This window comes from Lycium barbarum, chromosome 1 (genome assembly GCF_019175385.1).
Source record: "Lycium barbarum isolate Lr01 chromosome 1, ASM1917538v2, whole genome shotgun sequence".
NCBI lineage: Eukaryota > Viridiplantae > Streptophyta > Magnoliopsida > Solanales > Solanaceae > Lycium > Lycium barbarum.
The window spans coordinates 155,038,793-155,061,978 of NC_083337.1; the positions used below are offsets into that span (position 1 = coordinate 155,038,793).

Here is a 23,186-nt window from a genome sequence, read left to right on the forward strand (position 1 = left end):
TCGTTTGCTGACGGTGATGATTCTGATGAAGATGTTGCGGCCCCCAGTAATGTTAGTGTTAATTATCATTCAAAAGTGATCCCATATTTGGATAATACAGAAGAAGTAGAACCGGAAGAGTTTGCATACATGAGAGATAACGGGTCTGTTCGGGCTGCACTTTGGAATTCCAGTAATCCTAAAGTTATCAAATCAGGTTAGTTTGATGCGACTAATTTTTTTAATAATATATTATTTTTTAATTTTGTGATTTTAATTGGTGTAATTAGGAGTTGATATTTTTTTCTTGTACATGCAAATAGGTATGTTATTTCACAGCAAGAAGCAAATGAAAGGTGCAGTGAGACTCTATAATATAGCCCACAAAAAAGAATATAAAACAGATCAAGCCAAAGGTACATTTTGGAAGGTTATTTGCAAGCGGCATGAGGAAGGTTGTAGTTGGATGATCCGTTTTTCGTTGATCGGAAGTGGTATGTGGAAAGCAGGAAAAATGATTGAGCCACATAATTGTGATACAGATGATTATACAGAGGATCATTTCAATTTGAATAGCAACATGATTGCTACTTCGTTGATACCATATGTTATGATCAATGCACAAATCAGTATTAAGTTTGTTCAGGAAACTATAAAAGGTATCCATCACTATACTCCTAGTTATAGAAAAGCGCAAAAAGGGCGTAAGAAAGCTTTTGAGATGGTGTATGGTGATTTCGAAGGTTCTTTTAGGGCATTGCCTCGATACATGGCTGCCCTGGAACATTTCAATCTGGGCACTATTGTTGAGTGGACACACGAGTCAACTACAATGCAAGGCGAACACATCTTCAAGTATCTTTTCTGGGCCTTTAAACCAAGTATCGATGGATTCAAAAGTTGCAGGCCGGTCATCTCAATAGATGGCACCCATGTCTATGGTAAGTATGAGATGAAATTGTTGATTGCTGTTGGCATTGATGCAAACGGAAATATTTTTCCACTTGCATATGCTATAGTTGCATGTGAGAGCTATGAGTCATGGACTTGGTTTCTCAGTTTATTATGGAGACATGTTGTTTGTGATAGAAAAGGCATTGGAATAATTTCTGACCGTCACCAAGGGATCTTGCAATGTGTAATGACACATGAATGGTTACAGCCACCCACCATACATCATAGATTTTGTGTTCGATATTTAAAAAGCAACTTTAACAAAAAGTTTCTTAACTCTGATCTTGAGAAGCTAATGTGGTTGGCTGCTACAGAGCACCAGAAGAAGAAATACCAAATGAGGATGCAACAAATCAAAACTTTGTCACCTTCAGCGCATATGTGGTTAAGCTAGCTTCCGAAGGAAAAATGGACATTGTATAAGGACGGTGGTTATAGGTGGGGGCCTATGACGACAAATGACTCTGAGTCTTACAACGGTTTATTGAAGAAAGCCCGTGGATTGCCTGTTACTGCCATGGTTCGCTTGACCTTTAAAAATCTTGTTGACCATTTTGTTAAAAGAAGCGCCCTTGCTGCTCTGCTAATGGTAAATAAGAAGACTTGGTCGCCCGGTGTTGATAAGAAGTTCCATGAATATTGGGATAGGGCCGCCATGCATACTGATATGATGAACTACAACATTTTGACTGGGGTCTTTGAGATTCTGACATTTGCACACGAAGGTAAGGGTGGAAATGTCCATAAAGTCTCTGACAATGGAAAAAAATGTTCGTGTGGGAAATGGAAAAACTACCACATGCCATGTTCCCATGCAATTAAATTCTGTCGGATCCGTAAAATTCAGCCTAAGGACTATGTTAGCAAGTACTACAGTTGTAGGTATTACAAGCAAACATACAGTGGAAAGTTTTCTCCCTTGGGTGATGAGGCATATTGGCCTGCAAGTCCCTTCTGTTTAATTGCAAACACTGCATACGAGCGAACTTCTGGAGCCCAGAGAACAACTTGAAGGAGGAATGAAATGGATATTGCTCCTGCTCGCATGGCTAGGAGGTGTGGAACTTGCAGGCAAACCGTTCATAACAAAAATCGTTGCCCCAATCGTACTCAGTAGTTGTTGTTGCTTGTTTACTGTTAAGTTTTTTCATGAGTTCTATGTTATTGTTATTTTATGTAATCTTTGTTATCTTATGTAATCTTCAATAATATGTTGTCGTCCTTCAATAATATGTTATCGTCCTTACTTTAAAATATAAACGGTTCGTATTGTAGAGTTTAATTTTGTCTTTAATTTAACAGTTATTGTTGGATAGAACTTACACAACAGTTTATTGAATGAACATAAAATTACATTATAATTGAAAATTAAAACACATAACACATAGTTGGTCTAAGGGCGTTCGTTAGGCATGTCATCATCCGATTTGTAAAGTTCGTGTGCTAAAACACTTGCTCTTTCATGTTCTGTTAACGTGCGATTTTTTGCTGCAGCTTGTTCTTCAGCGAGCTTAAGGATATAGTACCTACAACGTCTCACCAACATCCTATTATTTTCCTTTCGAATTTGTTTCACAGCTACCTCATATTCTACCATATCCCTGCGTTCCATCCACACAGAGAATCGACGTGGCTTGGGTGTCCCTAGTTGCTCAAGCTCATTCATGAGCATATTTGACTCATGGTACCTATGCTCCCATTCACGGCGTAATCCGCAGTAGTACTCACATGGATCTGATTTTTCCAGCATCCGAAAATCATCCTCTCGTTCGTCAAGCATGTGCGGGTTGTACATGTCCATCTCAAAATCATATGGATCCCATGTTCCCCAGTCGCTGTTGGGTGACTCTGAACTTGACCTATCATTTCTGTTTTCCGGGAATGCCCAAGCAAAAGGTGAGGAAGAGCTTCCAGGAGTGTTCTCTTTTTTGTTCGACATTTTTTGGATAGTAAATGGATTGTTAAGTCTCAGTCGAAGATTTTGGATAATTTGCGAAATGCAAAATAAAAAAAATGGCTCTTGCTTGTAAACGCTCACCCGAAGATAACAATGACCGGTGAGAGTTCTTTATAATGTAAATTTTATTGCATTTCGTTGCATATGCACCGAAAATGTAAAATAAAAAATTGGAGTAATCCAAGTTTATAAATAACTTTTCGTCATGGATTTGTCAAATTTAAGTTTTTTATATTTTGTTGCTGACCTTGCAAAATGCAAGGAAAAAAAAATTGTCAGAAGCTTGTCAATAACTTCCAATTTTTTTTTTTACTTGGAAATGTATTCCTTTTCTTTTTACATGGACAAGTCAAATCCAATTTTTTTTAAGAATCTTGTCAGAAGCATTGTCGCAGTTATCTTTTCCAAGCTTTTATATTTCGTTGCATACTTTGCGAAATGCAAAGCTAAAAAATTGGACAAGTCAGAAGCTAAAAAAAAAGCTCGTCAATAGCTTTCAATTTTTTTTCACTTGGAAATGGATTCCTTTTCTTTTTACATGCATAAGTCAGAAGCTAAAAAGAAGCTAATCAATAGCTTTCAATTTATTTTTAACTTGGAAACGAATTTCTTTGCTTTTTACATGGACAATTGATAAGCTGAAAAAGAAGCTAATCAATAGCTTTCAATTTTCTTAAAGAATCTTGTCAGAAGCATTATTGCACTTATCTTTTCCAAGCATTGTTGCATACTTTAAGAACCTTGTCAGCGGATTCTTAAATTTTTTACATGGACAAGTCAGAAGCTAAAAAAGAAGCTAGTCAATAACTTTTAATTTTTTTTTACTTGGAAACGGATTCCTTTTCTTTTTACATGGACAAGTCAGAAGCTAAAAAAGAACCTAGTCAATAGCTTTCAATTTATTTTTGACTTGGAAACGAATTTCTTTACTTTTTACATGGACAATTCATAAGCTAAAAAAGAAGCTAGTCAATAGCTTTCAATTTTTTTCCTTTTCTTTTTACATGGACAAGTCAGAAGCTAAAAAGAAGCTAGTCAATAACTTTCAATTTATTTTTGACTTCGAAACGATTTTTTTTGCTTTTTACATGGACAATTCATAAGCTAAAAAAGAAGCTAGTCAATAGCTTTCAATTTTTTCACTTGGAAATGGATTCCTTTTCTTATTACATGGACAAGTCAGAAGCTAAAAAGAAGCTAGTCTACTTTCAATTTATTTTTGACTTGGAAACGGATTTCTTTGCTTTTTACATGAACAATTCATAAGCTAAAAAAGAAGCTAGTCAATACCTTTCAATTTTTTTAAAGAATCTTGTCAGAAGCATTGTTGCACTTATCTTTTCCAAGCATTGTTGCATACGTTAAGAAGAAGCTAAAAAAGAAGCTAGTCAATAGCTTTCAATTCATTTTAAGAATCTTGGCAGAAGCATTCTTGCACTTATCTTTTCTAAGCATTGTTGCATACGTTAGTCAAAAGCTAAAAAAGAAGCTACTCAATAGCTTTCAATTCATTTTAAGAATCTTGGCAGAAGCATTGTTGCACTTATCTTTTCCAAGCATTGTTGCATACTTTAAGAATCTTGTTAGCGGATTGTTAAACTTTTTACATGTACAAGTCAAAAGCTAAAAAAGAAGCTACTCAATAGCTTTCAATTCATTTTAAGAATCTTGGCAGAAGCATTGTTGCACTTATCTTTTCCAAGCATTGTTGCATACGTTAGTCAAAAGCTAAAAAAGAAGCTACTCAATAGCTTTCAATTCATTTTAAGAATTTTGGGAGAAGCATTGTTGCACTTATCTTTTCCAAGCATTGTTGCATACTTTAAGAATCTTGTCAGCGGATTGTTAAACTTTTACATGTACAAGTCAAAAGCTAAAAAAGAAGCTACTCAATAGCTTTCAATTCATTTTAAGAATCATGGCAGAAGCATTGTTGCACTCAATAGCTTGTATATTTCGTTGCATACTTTGCGAAATGCAGGGACAATTTTTTTAGCATGGACAAGTCAAATCCCAATTTTTTTTACACGGATTCCTTGGTCTTGGCTGTTGAAAGAGCTAACATTTTCTTATAATTGCATTCATCCAATTTATAAATAATTGGACTACTTCAACCAAAAAAATATAAACTTTCAACCAATATTCATCGTATTCGATTATCTATATCTCAATCTAACTAACTTCATTAATGTCTAAAAAACATTTTTTCAGCGGATGGTTTTAAAAAAAAAAAACATAAAGGAGAGGGGAGTTGGATTACGGCACCACTGTGAACTGTGAGGCTTGGACTACGATGCTCTCGGATGGGAGGGGGGAAATCGCTCACTCGATAATGAAGATGGACAAGATGGAGAGGAAGATGAAGATGAAGATGAATACAATAGCATTTCGCATAAAATACAAATTGAAATAACATTGAAAAATGAAAAAGGTACAAATACATTACTTAACTAGCCGACATAACAACAGAAAATGCTTATGGAAAATCATCTTCATCAGACATTTCGCAGTCTGAGTTCCAATCAGGGGTAACATATAACCCCAATCTGTGTCCCTCCAAACGCAACCATCGCAAACGCATCCTATTATTTTCTTCGCGAATGCGGTTCAATGCAACATTCAGTTCTTGGGGTGATGTGAGCGGCATGCCAATTGCTTGGCGTTTTGGACGATGCAGGCCACGACTTTTTAAATCTGTCTCAATATTATGAGCTTCATCCAGGCGGTAGTTCCATTCTCTCCTCATTTTGCTAATGTATTGTCTATTGTAGCGCTCGCTCGGATTAAGCGAGTACTTAAATTCACGTTCCAAAACCCATTGACTCAACAATGTCACCTAGGTGATATGTCATTGGGCCGCGTTGCCAGAAGAATGGATTCCACGATGACATTTTGAAAGAGTTTGTTTTAGCGTGGTGAGATGAATAAGGTATTATGGAAGACTATTTATACAAAAATACATGGTGCAGAAAGGTCTAAACCCCACATGCAATTTTCGTATTTATTAAAAAAACAATTCATATAGAAGTCTAATTAGTCAGAAATACACCATAATTCATATTGACGGAATATATGTCGCTATAATAAGTCATATATAAGTCTAAATAGTCATAGATACACAATAAATTTTCAAAATAAGTTGTTAAAGCTCCTCATGCATCCCTACGTGTGCATCTTTTCCTCCCACCAGTGCCACATTGTGTTGGCCGGCGATCCCTACGAGATCTGCGCAGAGGAACCCCCTCATGCATCCCTTCCGCACCCTATAAATATCATACAAAATAAAAGTTACTTTTTAATGCGACACTTAAATTACATATATAAAAATTTAAACTCAAAACGAACTTGTGCCTCTAAGTCCTGAACATCTGGCGTAGGTGCATATACATCATTAAAACTGAGCCTCCTTCCATCACAGGGAAAATTAGCTGGAGGTCGGGATGAGGTACTAGTCTGAGGAACTTGGAAAAGGAGGTTGTCCAAAGCCTGTTGGCTCCAAGGTTGTGAGGAAGGTCTAAATGGGGTGAAACCTTTTAATATTGATGATGCTTGTGGAGTGACTATATTAGATGAGTTATATGGAGCCTCTGACCGAATCATAGATGGGCCAGATATAATCATGGTCAGATAGTGGGAGCTATGTATATCCATAGATGAGTGACATGGAGCTTCTGGGGCAGTCATAGATGGGTCAGAAAATTCCATCGACGGATAATATGGGCTAGGTAAATTCGTATGTGGGTCATGTGGACTGGATGGGTGATATGGGGTGGGTAAATTCGTAGGTGGATGCTAGGAAACAGTCATAGATGGGCCGACATTACAACAGAATGAATGAGCCGAGTCTGGGTGTGGCTCTAGGTCGTCAACTTGATCATCATCAATAAGCTGGTGCGCCACCTGACCTCGACCCCGTGGGTTACCAGCACGACGTACATTTGCACGATCCCGATGACCAGTTGGTAACTTAGGCGGTGCCACATAAACTGCTGGTGGTATATAATCGGGATCAAATGTCAACCTCGTCCCCATCGCAGCAGCATTCAGAGACTCAATCGACATGTTAATAAACCTTTGCATCAATGCATTCATACCCTGAGAATCTGAAGGCCACTCTGACGGACTTTCCTGAACACTGTAAGCCAAATGTCTAACTCCATGAATTCCACGAGTCTACAAAAATATATAAAACAAACAGTGACGTAAGAAAGCCACTGATTGACAAAAAGAAATTAATGTGTATCATATACGATATAGTTATTAATATTACTATAATATTTAATACATATGATACACATGTATTTGCATGTAAATCGGCTCCAAATCCTTTATATGATGATTTAGTTAGAAAATATAATTAAATTACTTTCATAATCATGGTCAATTTATTATTATACAGTCTTTTTGCTAAATAACGTAAGAGATAAAGTATAAAAATCGAAGCACCTAGGTTAAGATTTTCATGGTAAATTTGCTTGAATACTGGCATTGGATGAGTGCAGTAAGTCAAATTCTTAGACTATTTTTCAAGATATATTAATTAGTACTACCAGTAATTTTGTTTCTACTCAAATGTTAGAAAACTATATAGTACATCATTAACTGTCTATTTAACTTGACATGCACCAAAAGTTACGTACCAGTGCTTCGTGCCTCCCTGCGAGGTGTTGGTATCCCCTATCCACGGTACGTTCTGGATTTCCTATCAAGGTGCGGGAGTACCTCCGGTACCATTTAAAATATTCAGAATCCGGTCCGGGAGCTACAGTAGTATATGGAGCTTCAACTATTAGTTCCCGACGGCGTTCCCACAAATATTCAGCTTCCTCAAATTTTTCCCCCATCTTCTGACTTATCTTAAATCGCTTGTCCAGTGAAAAATTAAATGGTCTATGTGGGGGGATTGGTCCCGGAACAGACTGCTCCTTAACAAATTGTCTGTTGACCCGACCCGCCATGTACCACTCTCGGTAGATCCCACAAATGAGTGGCAACTGCACCATCTAAATGTCTTGACCACGTCGGCACCACTCCGGAAGTCCATCATTGATGGCCTCTGTATAAGGCTCCCACACAAACTATGATAGCAAAAATATTATACAGTCATTTATAATTTATAATACAAATTATAAATTTTCTCATTACAACAAACATCCATTATGCATTTTCAATTAAGTAAAGGTTAGAACATTCAAGCAATTTCCTTCCTTCTAAATACACAAAATTTCATCATTTTCAAACCGTGCAAATGAAGAATAAAAAATACTCAATAGTAGAAAGCGTATCATGACCAAATCCTTGCTAGGAGCACTTTCTTTTTTATTCAGTTCCAAAGCATAACAAGAACAGGCTAACTTGAAAATTCCATAATGAATTTTGATGGAAATAAAAACAAAATAAAATACTTTAGTAACCTTCTAGCCATTAAAACAAACCTAGACAAAATACTAATTATGCCAAAAGAAGAAATGGAATCTAAAAAATATCACAACCAGTAGCAAGTTGTAGCAAATTAGCTATAACAAATTAAAACAAAATCAACCCATTATCATAGTACGAGTTAGCAAAAAATGAACAAATCTATAAAAACTTTATTGTTGTTATATTTTTCACATTTCTTATCAAAAAAATTTAAAAGGAAAAATACCTGATCATCAGTTAGGTTGTCTAAAACATCCCTACAAACTACTAGCACAGCTCGTGCCTCGCTTTCACGAACTCCACGACGAGTCCACTTCTGCGCAAATACAATATCTCGTTCTTTACTCTTGGGGGACGAAGTAATGGCTGCATTGGGATTATTCGCTCCCAAGTCCAAACCTGTATAAGTAAATTTAAATATATAAATATTTTTTGAATTAAATAAAATAACCCGAAAATACACATGAAAATTGTGTTGTTATGGTTGGGTTCCGATAATGCGCTAATATTGTTGTGCAAGATATTCGACAATATTATAATTTTTAATGACTTATTATACAAATTATAACACTAGGAAATCTAAAATAATATTTAAAAGATAGCAGAGAAGTTGACTATTTAAACGTGTATCAAGCAATACTTTTAAATTGTTAGCGTGACAACTCAAGGAAATATGGTTAGCTGACATTTAGAATTATACACAAATATTAATAATCCAGATTGCATTATATATAGTGGTACATTTAGTGTTTATAATAAAGCTCAACTTTCGATTCCTAATTTCATTTTTCAAAATTTGGGTAATGGTGGTTATAAGAATGCTGCTTGATCTCTTATTTCTACTGAAGTTGAGCAATATATTATTGAAATTCACGTACCTGTAACAAAGCAATAAATCCACAAACATCACGGCTATTGACCATCGAAGCACGGCATAAACAATTGTACAAGTATGATAATGCTGCTGCTCCCCAAGATTTCCCGCCTATTGCATCAAGGTCTATTATGTCAAGCAAAAAGTGTAAACCAAGCTTTGAACCAGTATTAGCAGGGAATATATTGCCACCAATCAACCAAAGCAGGTACAACCTGACCCTCTTTTGTACCTCAACCTCATCAGTGTGTTCATCAATAATATCATTATTGGCAATCAAGGTTTCCAAATGATTAGATAATTGTGTTATTACCAACAAGCTATTACCTATAATTGCTTCTTCTCCGGGCAACCAACCGGTAAGGTCGTACATCAATTCCTGCCACCTTGATTTAGTTATATTTTTAACATTTCTCTGCACCAATGGGTGGCCATCCACGGGAATGCCATATAACACCTCGACATCCTGCAGTGTGATGGTACATTCGTCAGTCCGCATATGAAATGTATGCGTCTCTGGACGCCATCTCTCAATAAGTGTAGTGATGATTCCTTCATCATACTGCACATTACCTACTACTAAAACTCCCCCAAATCCACACCTCTCAAAGTAATTAAGGATGCGATTATGTAAAGGGTATTGCCTCACGTGATTCCAAAATTCATGATCCGCACCACGTATAGTTAAACACGCGTTCTTTCCAGTCAATTTCCATCCCACATAGCCTGGGATCGATGCTCATGCTGGAATATTAATAAATCATAGTTTTCTGGACCTAGATGTACAGTGACTTTGGGGCGATCCATATCTATAACATTGCAACACCAAGCCACTGCTGTTAGAATAATGGACAACACATTACAGAATTCTTTACTATATATTCAGTAGGAAAGTCAATAAAGGTCAAACTATAAGATATATTATCACGTGAGAAAAGAAAAAAAAAATTAATAAGAGTACAACTGTCAAAAAATAATTGCAGTTCCCTATGTGGTGAACGAAATGTAATTAAACTTTTGGTTAAGCTCATAATTAATTGCCATAATAGTATTCATCTTACATATAACTACTTCTTTTCTATTTAAAACAAAGCATATGACTGGAGAGGGGATGCAAGGAAAATATATATATATATATATATATATATATATATATATATATATATATATTTTTTTTTTTTTTTTTTTTAACGGATCGGAATAGTATTTCGTCAGTTATCCAATGAAATACCCATTTTGGTATTAAAAAAAAAAGGACATGCTATTTTTGTCTATTAGCTTCAAAAACAATTCCAACTTCCTCACAGTTTCTTGATCTTATACTTTTAATTTGAAAATTAAAAATTCTTCATGCTTATCAACAGAAAATAATCTCCAATGACTAGTCACAATTTGAACATAGAAAATGACCCAACAAATGATACAAATATCTTTATGTTATATTTAACAATTTTACTTTCCTCACAATTTCTTCATCTTTTTTTTAACTATTGTTCTATGAAAATGACTGACTAAAAGAACATTTTATACTATAAATTTATACCTTTTTAATCAGTAGCTTCAACGATTTTTTTAGTATTTTAATTGTAGTTCGTTGACCAATAAACTCTACTAACATTTTTTAAAAGCTTTTTTTAATTGAAGCAACGACTGAAATTACCAACTATTGATTAATTAAACTTGTAACTTTTGTTTTCTTTATTATAGTCTACTACACTAAGTATAAGATATAAATAAAACAAAAAAATAAATGTGAACTAATTTATAATGACTAAATCAAAAAATATATGTAAAAACTTATAAAATTAATAAATTACCTCAATTTGAAGAAGATTATGGAGCAAAAGTTGAGGAATCCTTGTGATAGGATTAGTAGAGAAAGAAGAAAAGAATGAAGAACGGAAGAAGAGAAAGAATGGAGGTAGAGGAAGAACGGAAAATGGAGAAGGGAGAATGGAGAATGGAGAAGGAAAAATGGAGAATAGAGAATGGAGAGGATAAGGTAAAATAATATACGGTAAAAGTGGGGAGCAGAAAAAGGGTATATGAACAAAATAATAATAAAAAAATTCCTATTTCGTTGGAATATAAACGAAATGCAAAAATAAAAATAAAATCCTATTTCATTTTTATATAAACGAAATATAAAAAAAAATTATCTTATTTCGTTCATGTATCAACGAAATACAATATATATATATTCCAATTTCGTTTTTATATGAACGAAATAAAAAAAATATTTTCATATTTCGTTTTTTAATAAACGAAATACAAAAAAAATTACTATTTCGTTAATATACCAACGAAATCCAAAAAAAAAAAAAAAAAAATCCAATTTCGTTTTTATATGAACGAAATTAAAAACAAAAATTATCCTATTTCGTTTTTTAATACACTAAATGCAAAAAATAAAATATAATTTCCTATTTCGTTTTTTTATTCACGAAATACGAAAAAAAAACCTATTTCGTTCATTAAATTACGAAGCAAAAAAAAAAAAACAAATAAACACATTTCGTTGATTAATTCACGAAATGCAAAAAAAAAAAAAAAACAAATCAATTTCGTTAATATTCACGAAATAAAAAAAATAGATTTTACCTATTTCGTTGATAAGTTCACGAAATGCAACAAATTTTCCGGCTATGAATAGTGTTGTGTGGGTATTATCCAACGAAATACCCATTGTGGTATAAAAAAAAAAGACAGCCCATTTTGAACTAATGGATGCAAAAATAAGTCATTTGGCTCCGGACTCAATATTAGTGTTAGTGCCTTACAATTTGCTCAACCATTATAAGTTTCAAATAAATAAATCATGTTATAATTCATTAGTCCTTGCAAAGGTCTTAAAGTTGTCAAAGCGGCCAACCTAACCCATTCCTAGCGGGTAGCAGAATTTAACGAGCTAAGACGGACAAACCTTAAACGGGTTGCGGACTATGACAGAATCATTCGAGGATTTTAGTTTAGAAAAATTGGCCTAACTGACTTATTTTAAACAGTTTTAAGCCAACTTGTATATGTTTTGATTTTTTTTCCAGCCCTAATTGGAACCCTATCTTTTTTCTTTCTTAGCCTTCTCTGATTTGTGATCAATGAGGGACTCTTTCATTGTACATTTGCCTCACTAAGGACCAAACGACCACATCCTCACGATTCCCACTACTCTTTGCATTCATCTAGTTGATAATGGCTGACGTCTCATTAATTTCCTTTTTCTTTGACATTGCTCACGGCTCAGACAAGAAGCAATAATTAATGGGGAGGAAAACAAACGAAGAAGACTAAATCACTAAAGGAGCGAGTGGCACAACACTGTCCCTTCAATTTCAAATCAAAATTGGTTACTTGGCTGTAATATAGAATATAGGCCACCTTTTACAGCTGAAGATTGAAAATTAATTACGGAAATTATTATTTGTTCAAAACCATACTGTTGGGATGTGATTTCCGATAACCAGGTCCACAATGCTCGAATGATGAGACTAAGGTTAGCAAGCTGTCTTTCTATGCTGAGCTAGAAACCACAATTCATTTTTACCCGGTAAGTACTGTCCGATTTACTAAGGTAGACCAAACATTTAGGATTCTCCGCTAGATTCTTTGTTTCTCAACAAATCCTTCTGGATGTCTCTCTTAGTTTTGACTTATGAAAAAAATAGATCGAAATTTGTGTTCTTTCTAATAGCTTATATTTTATATGATTTGTCCATACTCCAACAAAATGCAATGTCACGTACGTAAAAAATATATATAAAAAAAAAAAAAAACTCTTTTAACTAGGGGCGGAACTAGCTCATTAATCACAAGTTCGGGGGAACTCAATAGCTTTGGCCCAAACTTTATATTCTTATTAAATTTTTATTGAATATATAAAAATTATTAATTTAGAACCCACTAACTTCAAACAACTAGAATCCCCAATCCATAAACTCCAAATTCAGGCTTTGCCTCTGCTTTTGAGGGACAGTTAATTCATTGACCAAATGTTACGACTTTGAATTTCTCGAAAGATTTACCAATTTCTTTCTTATTAATTATGCACAAAAAAATCTTAAAGACGAGTCCATTGTGGAGAATTTCCATTCGAAGAGAATATGCCGAGTTCCGAGAGATGATAGGTTCTTAGATTCACACATTTTACACCAGAACTGAATATCTCAAAAAAGAGAAAGATAGGCCGAAAAAGTAAAATTAAAATGAGTACTACCAAAAACATCTCAAAAAGTTGATGAGAAAACGAAACAAGTAGTTTCCACTATCAGCCAAGTCACTACGAACAAACCGATCCAAATTGAGGTTACGAGGTAGGCGATCACTGTAGTACAACAATGTTGTCAAGGTTGAAACAGGATGGACCATCAATGCGCTTGTCGTTCTTGCTACTGACCCAAACATCATCGTTGCGACACGCTGCAATTAACACCATTTTTCTAGTAAAAAATAAAAATATATGGAGTAGTAAAATTTAGAGCTTCAAGAAGAAATGAAAAACTAAAGAACTTAATTTATATACACTTATACATAAAGAATTTTCACATTATGAGGGTATATTAACTTATTGCAGGGGTTAATTCCGTACTTCTTATGGACGTTTATCTATAATTATCAATTACTAACTGCTCAAAAATACTTTTTAAATTAATTGGCCAAACACACAGTATTTTTTGTCAAAAGTACTTTTTTGAAAAGTACTTTTAAAAATAACACTTTTCAAAATTAACCTATTTTAGACAGGCTATAAGTAGTATTTCCATGTTTCAAAAAGGAATTAAGTCATTATTTCCATATTAGTCTTCTAAAGAAAACGTCACATTTTAAAATTTCCAAACAATTTAACTTTGACCTTTCGTTTTACTCTTAATGACAGATTTTCAAAGCTACACAATCAAGAACACAAGTTTCAAAAACTTTATAGTCTTACATATGTTATGACATATTATAAAACATAAATTTCAAAATCTTCATTCTTTTTTTTTTTTTCTTAAACTCTATGTTAATTCAATTTATGTCATATAATTTAAAACGGAAGGTAAGAGTGGAACCAGGAGAGCGCGCAAGGGATTCATCTAAATCCCGTTCGCTAGAAATTTACACTAGCATGTATATATACTAAATGTTGAATCCCTAAGCTTTTTCTTGTCTTTACTTTTTAATATTTTGAATCTCCTTAATGAACATCATTGCTCCCCTACAAGGTGGAGTATACAAATTTTCTTGTACTTTCGGTTTATAAAAGTTAACTCAAAACTAAAACCAAAAACAATTCAGAAAATGGAAAACCCTCGCACATAAGGCTAATCTTCAAGAGGAAGAAGAATAAGGAGAAGAAGAATGACATACCATTGTTCTTAATAATTAAAGGTCATGCAACTTCTTTCTGGTTTTGGAAGAGCAGAAATTGAAGCTCAGAAAAAGAAAGGAGTTGTTATGAAGATGATCGAAGGTAAATGGCACTTTGGAGCAGAGGTTTTGATTGGGTTTATACAAAAACACATGCAGCCACTCTTGGTACAAGTGTAATTAAACTTATATATCTGCCAAAAGTGATACAACTGATATCGAGAAAAACAAGAGAAACAAAGAGCTGTAGCAGAGTGGTTTTCTAGTCTATGGTGAAAAACATAGGGCGTTCGCTTTGGAGATATCGACTTTAGATCCTCGATCCATCTCCACTTAATTAGAGCCTAATTAATATGTACAAATCATATTTATGTCAATCGGACTATTCTAATTTGGCAAGAATATTTCACAAGAAAGCGACCTACCTAATTCTTGCCTTTGCCTTGCTGCTCAAGCATATATATCGTGAGCATATACGGATTGCATGAAATAATTAGACCAAAAATAAATTTACTTTACTTGTTCAACAGACAACAAGCGAGATTCGTCTGAAAAGACGAGAGTCTAGAGCTGTACGGTTCATTTTACAATTAAATAATTGTGGAGTAACAATAAGTAATTGCAGTAATGCAGTATATGAATACTCTATGATTTAGGGACATAAAATTAGTTTCACCATTAAATTAAGAGCCTGTTTGGATGGGCTTAGAAAAAAAACAGCTTATAAGGTGTTTTAGATAAGTTAAGTTAAACGGGCCCAATTATTTTTTTGAGCTTATTTTAAGCACAAAATAACTTTAAGCTGGCCAGCCAAATACTCAAAAAAACTGAAAACAGCTTATTAGTTACTTATAAGCCAATCCAAACGGGCTCTAAGATGACCTACAACAAGTAATTATATATATAATATATAATTAGTTTAAGTTGGTAATGTAGAAAATAAAATAAGCACTCAACAATGTAATTTAGTGGTCAATGAAGTGAGTTGAGAATCATGACGTCCTTCTCATTTTCAAATTTAACTAAGACAAAAATATTATTATATGATTTTTTCCAGTAGATATCGCATGACATTAGTCCGGCACATACACCACTGTATAAAAAAGACAATTTAAAATTGGCTACACATATATTTGGATGAATGTAGTATTTTCACATCGTGGACCTGAGTTCAGAGAGTTACGTACACAGTTACCAAGTAATCCATGTCATAGATGTTCGCATCATAATGTAGTATGCAAAAATCATGAGTAATTAAATTAATAAAATGTACTTTTATCCGCCCTAAATTATATATTAACCCAATTTTTAGAAAACCAATAACCTCAATCGATAAGCACGAGCCCACAGGAATTATTAGATAATTCTACGAACGTATTAATATTTATGAGACGAGCTTTTAAAGTCCTTATCAACATATTGAGTAGGGTCCTTTATGAAAACTTATATACGATCATTAATTAACATTAGGAAATAAGAATAGAGCGAAATCGATGTGATTTTGGTGTGACTCTTTCTCTAGTGCGAAGCCCTACCACAAACTTTGTCGCGGTCAGAGATAAACTAGAATTTGAAGTTTATATATACTAAACTTGACACCTATTGAATATATAGTCCGTGTTAATTATTGAATTCACAATTAAATGTTTATACATATGAAATGTCTAAGACAAATACATTGATGTAAACAAAAGTTAGTACGTGTGTCTATATACGCATACCTAATACTGAAGTTATTGAGTTCGTAGGGATCCATACCTAATACTGTAGCTCTGCCTTGGTCGCATTACCTTTTATGACTACCCATTTAGTAATTAGATAAGAGAAAAGATTAAAATGAAAATTGGATGCTATTTTTTTTACTCTTATTTTTATCACATTTGTCTCATTTTTCCGTCGAGTTGGAGTGAACAGATTTCATTAGTTCATTGTTGCAAACAGGTTCTCAGTATGATCAACTTTGCTCTTTTCACAAAAATTCATTAATGGCAGCTGAAACTACTTAAATTAGGTGACTATATATAGCCACAGATCCATAGATCATTAATTGCAAAGTACTTCCAGAACTATGCCAAACACGGCATAATTTTTACGTAACTTTATCCGAATAGGCATAGTTTTTATGAAACATTGTCTTGCGAAATTATTATTTTTTACTATGCGGGGGTTCGAACCCTGAATCTCTGGTTTCGTAGACCAGCGAGGGTACTTTAGCCACAAATTTTCATTAAATGAGAAGTAAGGCAAAAATTAAAGACCAATGAATTTGAGGGGCTAAAATTAAAGACCAGTCCATATGAAGGGAAATCCGCGCAACAAAAAGATATGGCATCTCTCTTTAGTCTACATTTACATTTATCTTTTTCTTGATATTTTAGGCCTTTCTCTATATTTTAAAATTACTTTGTGTTTTGTTAAAAATCTCAAAATCCTCTTCATTGTTAATCCTTCTTAATTACACCTCTCAATAAGGCCTCATATGTTTCTCTTCTTAGCGTCATTACTTTTCATTGCTCTCTCTTTTTGGGTAGGGTAACGACTATTTTGGCATCAAACATAGGCATGAAGCACTTTAGTCGCTCCTCCTTTTTCAGATGAAGTCTTCATTTTTACATAAAGCGAAGAGAGAGTGCATACATCGTCACACATCAACGCAGCTGGAACTTCCATCACTGATAGAACATAACTGAAAGTCCCCCCTAACTTTGTTGGAATAGAAATAATCAGAGCGTCATGCGAAAACAATCAAAACAAACCGTCAATGACAATGAATCAAACAACAATAAAAAAAAACTATCAAAAGGACTTTGATAATATTATATGGGTTCAGTGGCGGAGCCACGAATTTGATGAAGGGTGTGCAAATTTTCTTCTTACTTGTGTTAAGAATGTGCAAAATTAAATATATACTCATTGTACCTAACATTTAACCTATGTACACCGCGTAATTTTCCGACGAAGGGTGTGCACCTGACCATCCTTTGCCGAAGGTGGCTCCGCCTTGTATGAGTTTGGCCAGTTGACCTACATATGATAAAATTAATACAAAACTATTCTAAAGCTATTGGGAGAATAAGTCTCCTCTTAAGCAAAATTCTTTAAATGACTACATTGTGGATACTTTTCTATGTATTTCAGTTGTGGGAAGAATATCTTCAATTTATAAATGTTCAAAACTTTTGCTCCAAGACAAGAAATAGCCAAATATGGAAGATAATTATATTTTCCTTTCCGAAAAAATAAAAGTAATTATGGTAATACTATGATTTTACAGTAAAGCAAAATCCACATATGATAAGAAAATCAGGGAAAAACCCTAACAAATTTAGCATGTCAATGTATATAAATCTGGCTTCAACCGACAATAAAGAACTACATTATCCCAGAACCGAGTTGAAGGACATATAATCAGATACACAGATGTATCCATCATGATATACCATGTCATTAAATAGGAGAAGTAAGTTGAAGAGTTAAAATCTCTTCCACCAATAGCTGTATTTCTTCCTCCCGCACCTTTTTTTCTCAGCCATAATTGGAGGATCAACAATTAAATAACTAAGTAGTCCAATGAGTTAGAAGCCGATGGTCTTCACCATACTCACTCAACTTGTTTTGTCTTTTAAAAGTCATTTAAATTTGTCTAGTAAGCTTTCATGGTCATTTTAGCTTGAAATATAATTTTTGATAACTATTTAATAAGTGGCAGGTAAAAAAATTAGATTTAAAAAAAAAAAATTAAAACCAATATTTGAACGAGGCAATTAAACTTTCTACTAATTTATTGAATACGAAACTATCCTTCTGCAAAAATAGGTATGCCAAAAAATATGAACATTGGATGAAGCCCAAATATTTCGAAATAAAATTTGTATACTTAGATGCAATAAAATAGTATTAAAAGTCACACTAGGTAATAATTCAAAATATATCAAATAAGCACACAAAAATCTTTTGACTCTCAAAATAGTAATAGCCCCACATAGTATATGTAATATAAAGATGGGATCGGATTGGAGGTTAATTCTACCTTGCATTATTTAAGTGTAGGTTTTTAAATTTTTCAGTACAGCCATTATATTGCAGGTACTCATTGATTCAACTAAGTTGGATTTGTGTCGCATAAAGCTCATTAAAAAAAAAAAAAGTTAAAACTTTCTTAATCTTAAGATTCGAACCCGTTTAATTAAAGATAAAAGATCTCATCCATCTCGTCATGACACCCCTCTTCCAAACTTCCAATATTGCCAAAACCTTCTTGTCTTTTATATTCCCATTCCGGACTATCCACAGACTACTCGCCTCCAAAGAAAAAAGATACAAGAAGACATTTAAAGATTGAAATATAGAAGGAAAAAACATTTAAAAATAAAAACACTTAAGTAAGGTCTAGCTCCCCTTTTTTTGTACATTTTCCTTTAAATTTCGCTTTTATTATTATAAAAAAAAAATTAGATAGAAAAAAAAAACATTTAAGGATGGAAGGTGAAAGAGGAGCTAATCCTCAACGGTTACTCTGCCGCGGTTTCCACTCTAAGTCCATTAATCCAATGTAAACCCGCCAACTTCGTATTCCATGTAACCTGTATTGATTTACCATAATAATTCTCTCTTTTGCCCACAACCATAAACACATACGCCTTATAACAAGGACATCACGGTAAAATCACTGCATTACCGTTATCAGACAGACCCCATGGAATATAGCTGGACTGATTTTATTTCTTCAACTTCTTTCATAACGATTTAGATTCTTGATTAACAATTGATAGTTTATGACCTTCCTCTGTTCTTTTCGCCATCATAAAGTTTTCTTTTTTTTCTTTGGGTCCAAGCAAATCAGCTTTTTATAATCAGCTTTTTATCATTCTTTTTTTCCATGTTGGTTCTTGTGCCAATTGAATTGCATTTTTTATCACAACCTAGCTTCTAAAAATTGTATCATTTTAATTTTCATATTGTAACCTTCTAGGTGCTCCTAGAAAATCAAAAATGTTGGACGCATGGAAGAAAAACAAGTTCTACTCCAAATGGTAAGAGTGACAATTCTTCAGGGGTTCTCTGTTTTTTTTTTTTTTCCTTTCTTTTCTTTAATATTGTACTTATTAAATATAGATATATTTTTCCTTATTTGGGGTGGGGTTTCCTATTAATTCTGCTAATGTTCTTCCGGGAACTTTCTGATACAGCAAGTCTTTAACCAGGCAGACGAAAACTCGAATTGAAATGATCAGGAAGAAGAGAAACGCAATGCAAAAATACTTGAAGAATGATATAACTGACCTTATAAAATCTGGATTGTATGTCAACGCCTATGACAGGGTAATTTCCTATTGCTGAATTTGAAATATACCCTGTTATTTTACCACTTCGCTCTATTTTATATGACTTTCTTTCTTTTTAGTACCGTTCTAAAGAGAGAGACATTTCTATATTTAAAAATTCTTTAAGTTTAAATTTCACATTTTACCTTTAATAATGACATGTTCTTGTAAAAATAGAAATGTTATGGCATGTTCCACACACTCCAAGGATACCTTTAGTTGTAAGGAAAGTTTTTCTTTCTTTCTTAAATTCCGTGAAACAGAGAGAGTATCATGCATGAATCTTGAAAATGTTAAAACCGTTAGATTGCAAAGAAGATCTTTTATGGAATTGTATGAGTCGCTCCATCAACTATAGTTTTAGTCTTTGATGATGCAATTTACTCTGCATGGTGGCCGAGTCAGAACTTCGCTAGGGGAGTCAAAATATAAAGAAGTAATCACACCAAGAATTCTTGGGATCGCAACATATAGCATAATATAAATAATATACATTACAAAAATACCTATCTAAATAATATAATTTTTCAGCGAAGGGGTGTCAAGTTTGCTCCGCCACTAATTCTGCATAATAATGCCGTTAAGTGAGATGAGGATCCATCCACTTTGCATAAAACATTCTACAGGTGAGGATTGGCATATTAGCTTGAAAATATTTTCTGATTACTTATGGAGCAATAAAGCTTGTCAATAATAGTCTGTGTTGGATGATAGTGTAGAACTGTAGATCTGAGTATTTTCATTTGTTTCATACTATTTCGGTCACTGGCACTTAGTATGCTATAAAGTAAATCTGTACTATCTGTCTTTTCCCCAAAATTGTGGAAATTAAGCTCTTACTGAGTTTGTTTTAGTGCAACAGACTGAAGGCCTTCTAGTTGAGCTGAATTTCTTGAGCTGTTATGATTTTTTGGACCAGTATTGTGAGCAGATCCTTAGTCAACTTGAAACCATCAGTAGACAGAGGTACTCTTTTGACATTTTTTATTTTGTCTCAGAATAAAAGTATATATAAATTGTTAACGTTACTTACTTTGATGTCTATTTTCTGACTATAGAATTTAGTGAATGAATCTGTAGCATTATAAACATCTCAGTTCTCAGATGATTAGTTCAATCTGTCAACTTTTAATAATTGTTTTCCTGTGAATCAAACTATTTCCTTATTTCTGCATATCTTGGCTTTGAAGGGAATGCCCTGAGAATTGCAAGGAACCTGTGGGATCTTTGATGTTTGCAGCAGCAAGACTAGCAGACCTGCCTGAATTACGTCAACTGAGAACGATGTTTAATGAAAGATATGGAAATTCTCTTGAATGTTATGTCAATAAACAGGTATTTGGCCATTCTCATCTCTGCACGAATAGCCTGCCGAATTTATTGGTTGCTTTTTCCAACCGATATACTTAAATTATACACGATTATACACATGTTATTCAAGAATTATGCATACAGTATATTATATATTCCACCGGCTATATTTAGTTTAAACAATGGAGTAGGCAGCTATTTAGGTTAATTCTTCTAGATGGATAATGGATAGGTAATACTCATGCATAAACTCTCTCATATATCTCCTATTTCCTCCTCTTTCTCGTCATAAAAATCATTCTTTCTTGACAGTTTGCTGAGAAACTAAAGCCAGTACAACATAAAAAGGATGTGAAACTACAGTTGATGCAAGATATAGCAACAGAATCTGGTGTAGAATGGAATTCATCAGAAGCTTTGCAACAGAAGCTATACGAACAAAAGCACATGGATGTATCAGGTAATACTAAAGAATCTGAAGATGCTCTATCCAATCATGAAAACGTGAGGCATCAGCATACAGAGATGAGGGCTCAAGTGGCCAAAGTAGCACATAATGGCGACAATGATGCAGTTGAAAATGCTATGCCAAAATCAGTTAGGAGGAAACATATGGATCCACATTCTGGTGATAAAGATTCAGGACATGAAAACCATGGCATAAAAATTCCAAATGGTGAAGTCTCAAGGCAGAGAAACCGAGACGGTCCTTCAGGCAGAGCAACATCCCTTCCAGTTGAATTGGAAGAAATAAGTCCAGAAGAGCTAATGAAAGGGCACACTCGAGCAAATTCTTGTTCGCCTGATATGTTTGGTCCAAATGGGCATGTCCATCCAAGGGTACCAAACTATGAGGATGTTGTCGCTCGCCTGGCAGATCTCAGCGGGAAATCAAAAGAATGATTTTGTAGTTAGGACAAGTTGGATGACCGTTCTGTTTCTTACCCAATCATGTTAAATTTTGACTTTTAGTCTTTCGCTTTGTATCTTACATGTTAATAGTTGATACAGTATATATTACTTCCAAACAGTTATTAAATCATTTCATTGTAAATAGGCTCTTTAGATAAAGTGTCAATGGTGACAGAGTATTTGACACTTATTCAAAGAGTCCTAATCTTAGTCCATCACTAGTTTCGAGCAGTGATGAAATTCTACTTTGAACTCATAAAATGTCTGCGGTTTGGAAAAGCAAAAGCAATGTGCTGGAAGAAAAGTTTTCACAATACAGTCCTTCATCTTCAACTTGCGGAGTTTGTGGTGTAACTAGGAAGCTGAATGTGATGATTCTGTTCTTTGGGCTTTAGTAGTCTCCAAATCAAAAGAACAATTTGTTAACAGGTGATTATTCTCATCTTTCGAGGTGAAAAGTCTCCAGTGAAGTTTTTGTCCACATTCTCAGTGAAACAATTTCCCATCAGAACCTTTAACCCTGAGGTAAAGCACTGTTGTATGGCTGATTGTTTTTTTCTTACTAGTTATTTTGTTGGAGTTCCTGCAGCAATAGGGAATCTATTACTATAACTCGTCAACTCTTAGGAAGTTTCTCAATTCCAATTTGTCCCAATAATTTGGTATCAACTTTCATAAACATAATAATGCTAACAAAACCGGTGGCCTAGGAATCAAATCTGTGAAAGTCCCTTTAGTGAAACAAGAACTTGCTGCCTACACACATGGACTTCTCTAAAACGCTGCAGCCTATTTCTTGGAATTGACTCAGTTCAGGATGAAATTCCAAATATATATAATCAGGGTAAGAAAAATTCATCTTCAGATGATTTCAACAGGATTATGCACATCTTATTGAAGAAGAGCACAAAATAAAGTAAATACAGGATAGATGTCATGAATTTTAGAGCTGAGTTCTCATAGGGCCTAGTGAGTGGTCTTGGCACCCAGTTGAGCAGCCCATTTGTAATCAGCATGATGGTGCCTACACCTGAACGAGCCCGGATGGTTTGTAGGAGAACAAACACACTGCTTCATCATTCCATTTCCATTTGACACTGCTTACTTG

The 23,186-nt window shown here is 34.1% G+C and overlaps 2 protein-coding genes and 1 long non-coding RNA gene across 3 annotated transcripts; 1 reads left to right on the forward strand and 2 right to left on the reverse strand.

Annotated features, from left to right (window-relative positions):
- Positions 1–7,893: 7,893 nt before the first annotated feature.
- Positions 7,894–9,684, reverse strand: LOC132616748 (protein MAIN-LIKE 1-like). Its single transcript, XM_060331394.1, has 3 exons — positions 9,186–9,684; positions 8,538–8,710; positions 7,894–7,968 (listed from the first exon to the last, which is right to left on the reverse strand). Exons 1-3 carry the CDS (start codon positions 9,682–9,684, stop codon positions 7,894–7,896), a joined length of 747 nt encoding a protein of 248 aa, XP_060187377.1.
- Positions 9,685–13,364: 3,680 nt separating this feature from the next.
- Positions 13,365–15,003, reverse strand: LOC132620319 (uncharacterized). Its single transcript, XR_009574791.1, has 2 exons — positions 14,532–15,003; positions 13,365–13,601 (listed from the first exon to the last, which is right to left on the reverse strand). It is a non-coding gene; the product is annotated as an uncharacterized LOC132620319 (long non-coding RNA).
- A 3,509-nt stretch (positions 15,004–18,512) lies between these two features.
- Positions 18,513–22,069, forward strand: LOC132616754 (uncharacterized). Its single transcript, XM_060331407.1, has 5 exons — positions 18,513–19,564; positions 19,721–19,853; positions 20,718–20,821; positions 21,046–21,190; positions 21,479–22,069. The coding sequence occupies exons 1-5, from the start codon at positions 19,524–19,526 to the stop codon at positions 22,067–22,069; spliced, it is 1,014 nt and encodes a 337-aa protein (XP_060187390.1). The 5' UTR covers positions 18,513–19,523.
- Positions 22,070–23,186: the final 1,117 nt, after the last annotated feature.

Bases quoted from the DNA above. Each gene is read 5' to 3' on its own strand.
- LOC132616748 (XM_060331394.1), bottom strand. From the start codon at position 9,684: ATGCGGACTGACGAATGTACCATCACACTGCAGGATGTCGAGGTGTTA. The intron at 8,711-9,185 runs GTGAATTTCAAT...TTACTTATACAG, and splicing joins TATTGCTTTGTTACAGGTAC to GTTTGGACTTGGGAGCGAAT. The intron at 7,969-8,537 runs GTATTTTTCCTT...TTGCTATCATAG, and splicing joins ACAACCTAACTGATGATCAG to TTTGTGTGGGAGCCTTATAC.
- LOC132616754 (XM_060331407.1), top strand. From the start codon at position 19,524: ATGTTGGACGCATGGAAGAAAAACAAGTTCTACTCCAAATG. The intron at 19,565-19,720 runs GTAAGAGTGACA...TTTCTGATACAG, and splicing joins AACAAGTTCTACTCCAAATG to CAAGTCTTTAACCAGGCAGA. The intron at 21,191-21,478 runs GTATTTGGCCAT...CTTTCTTGACAG, and splicing joins AATGTTATGTCAATAAACAG to TTTGCTGAGAAACTAAAGCC.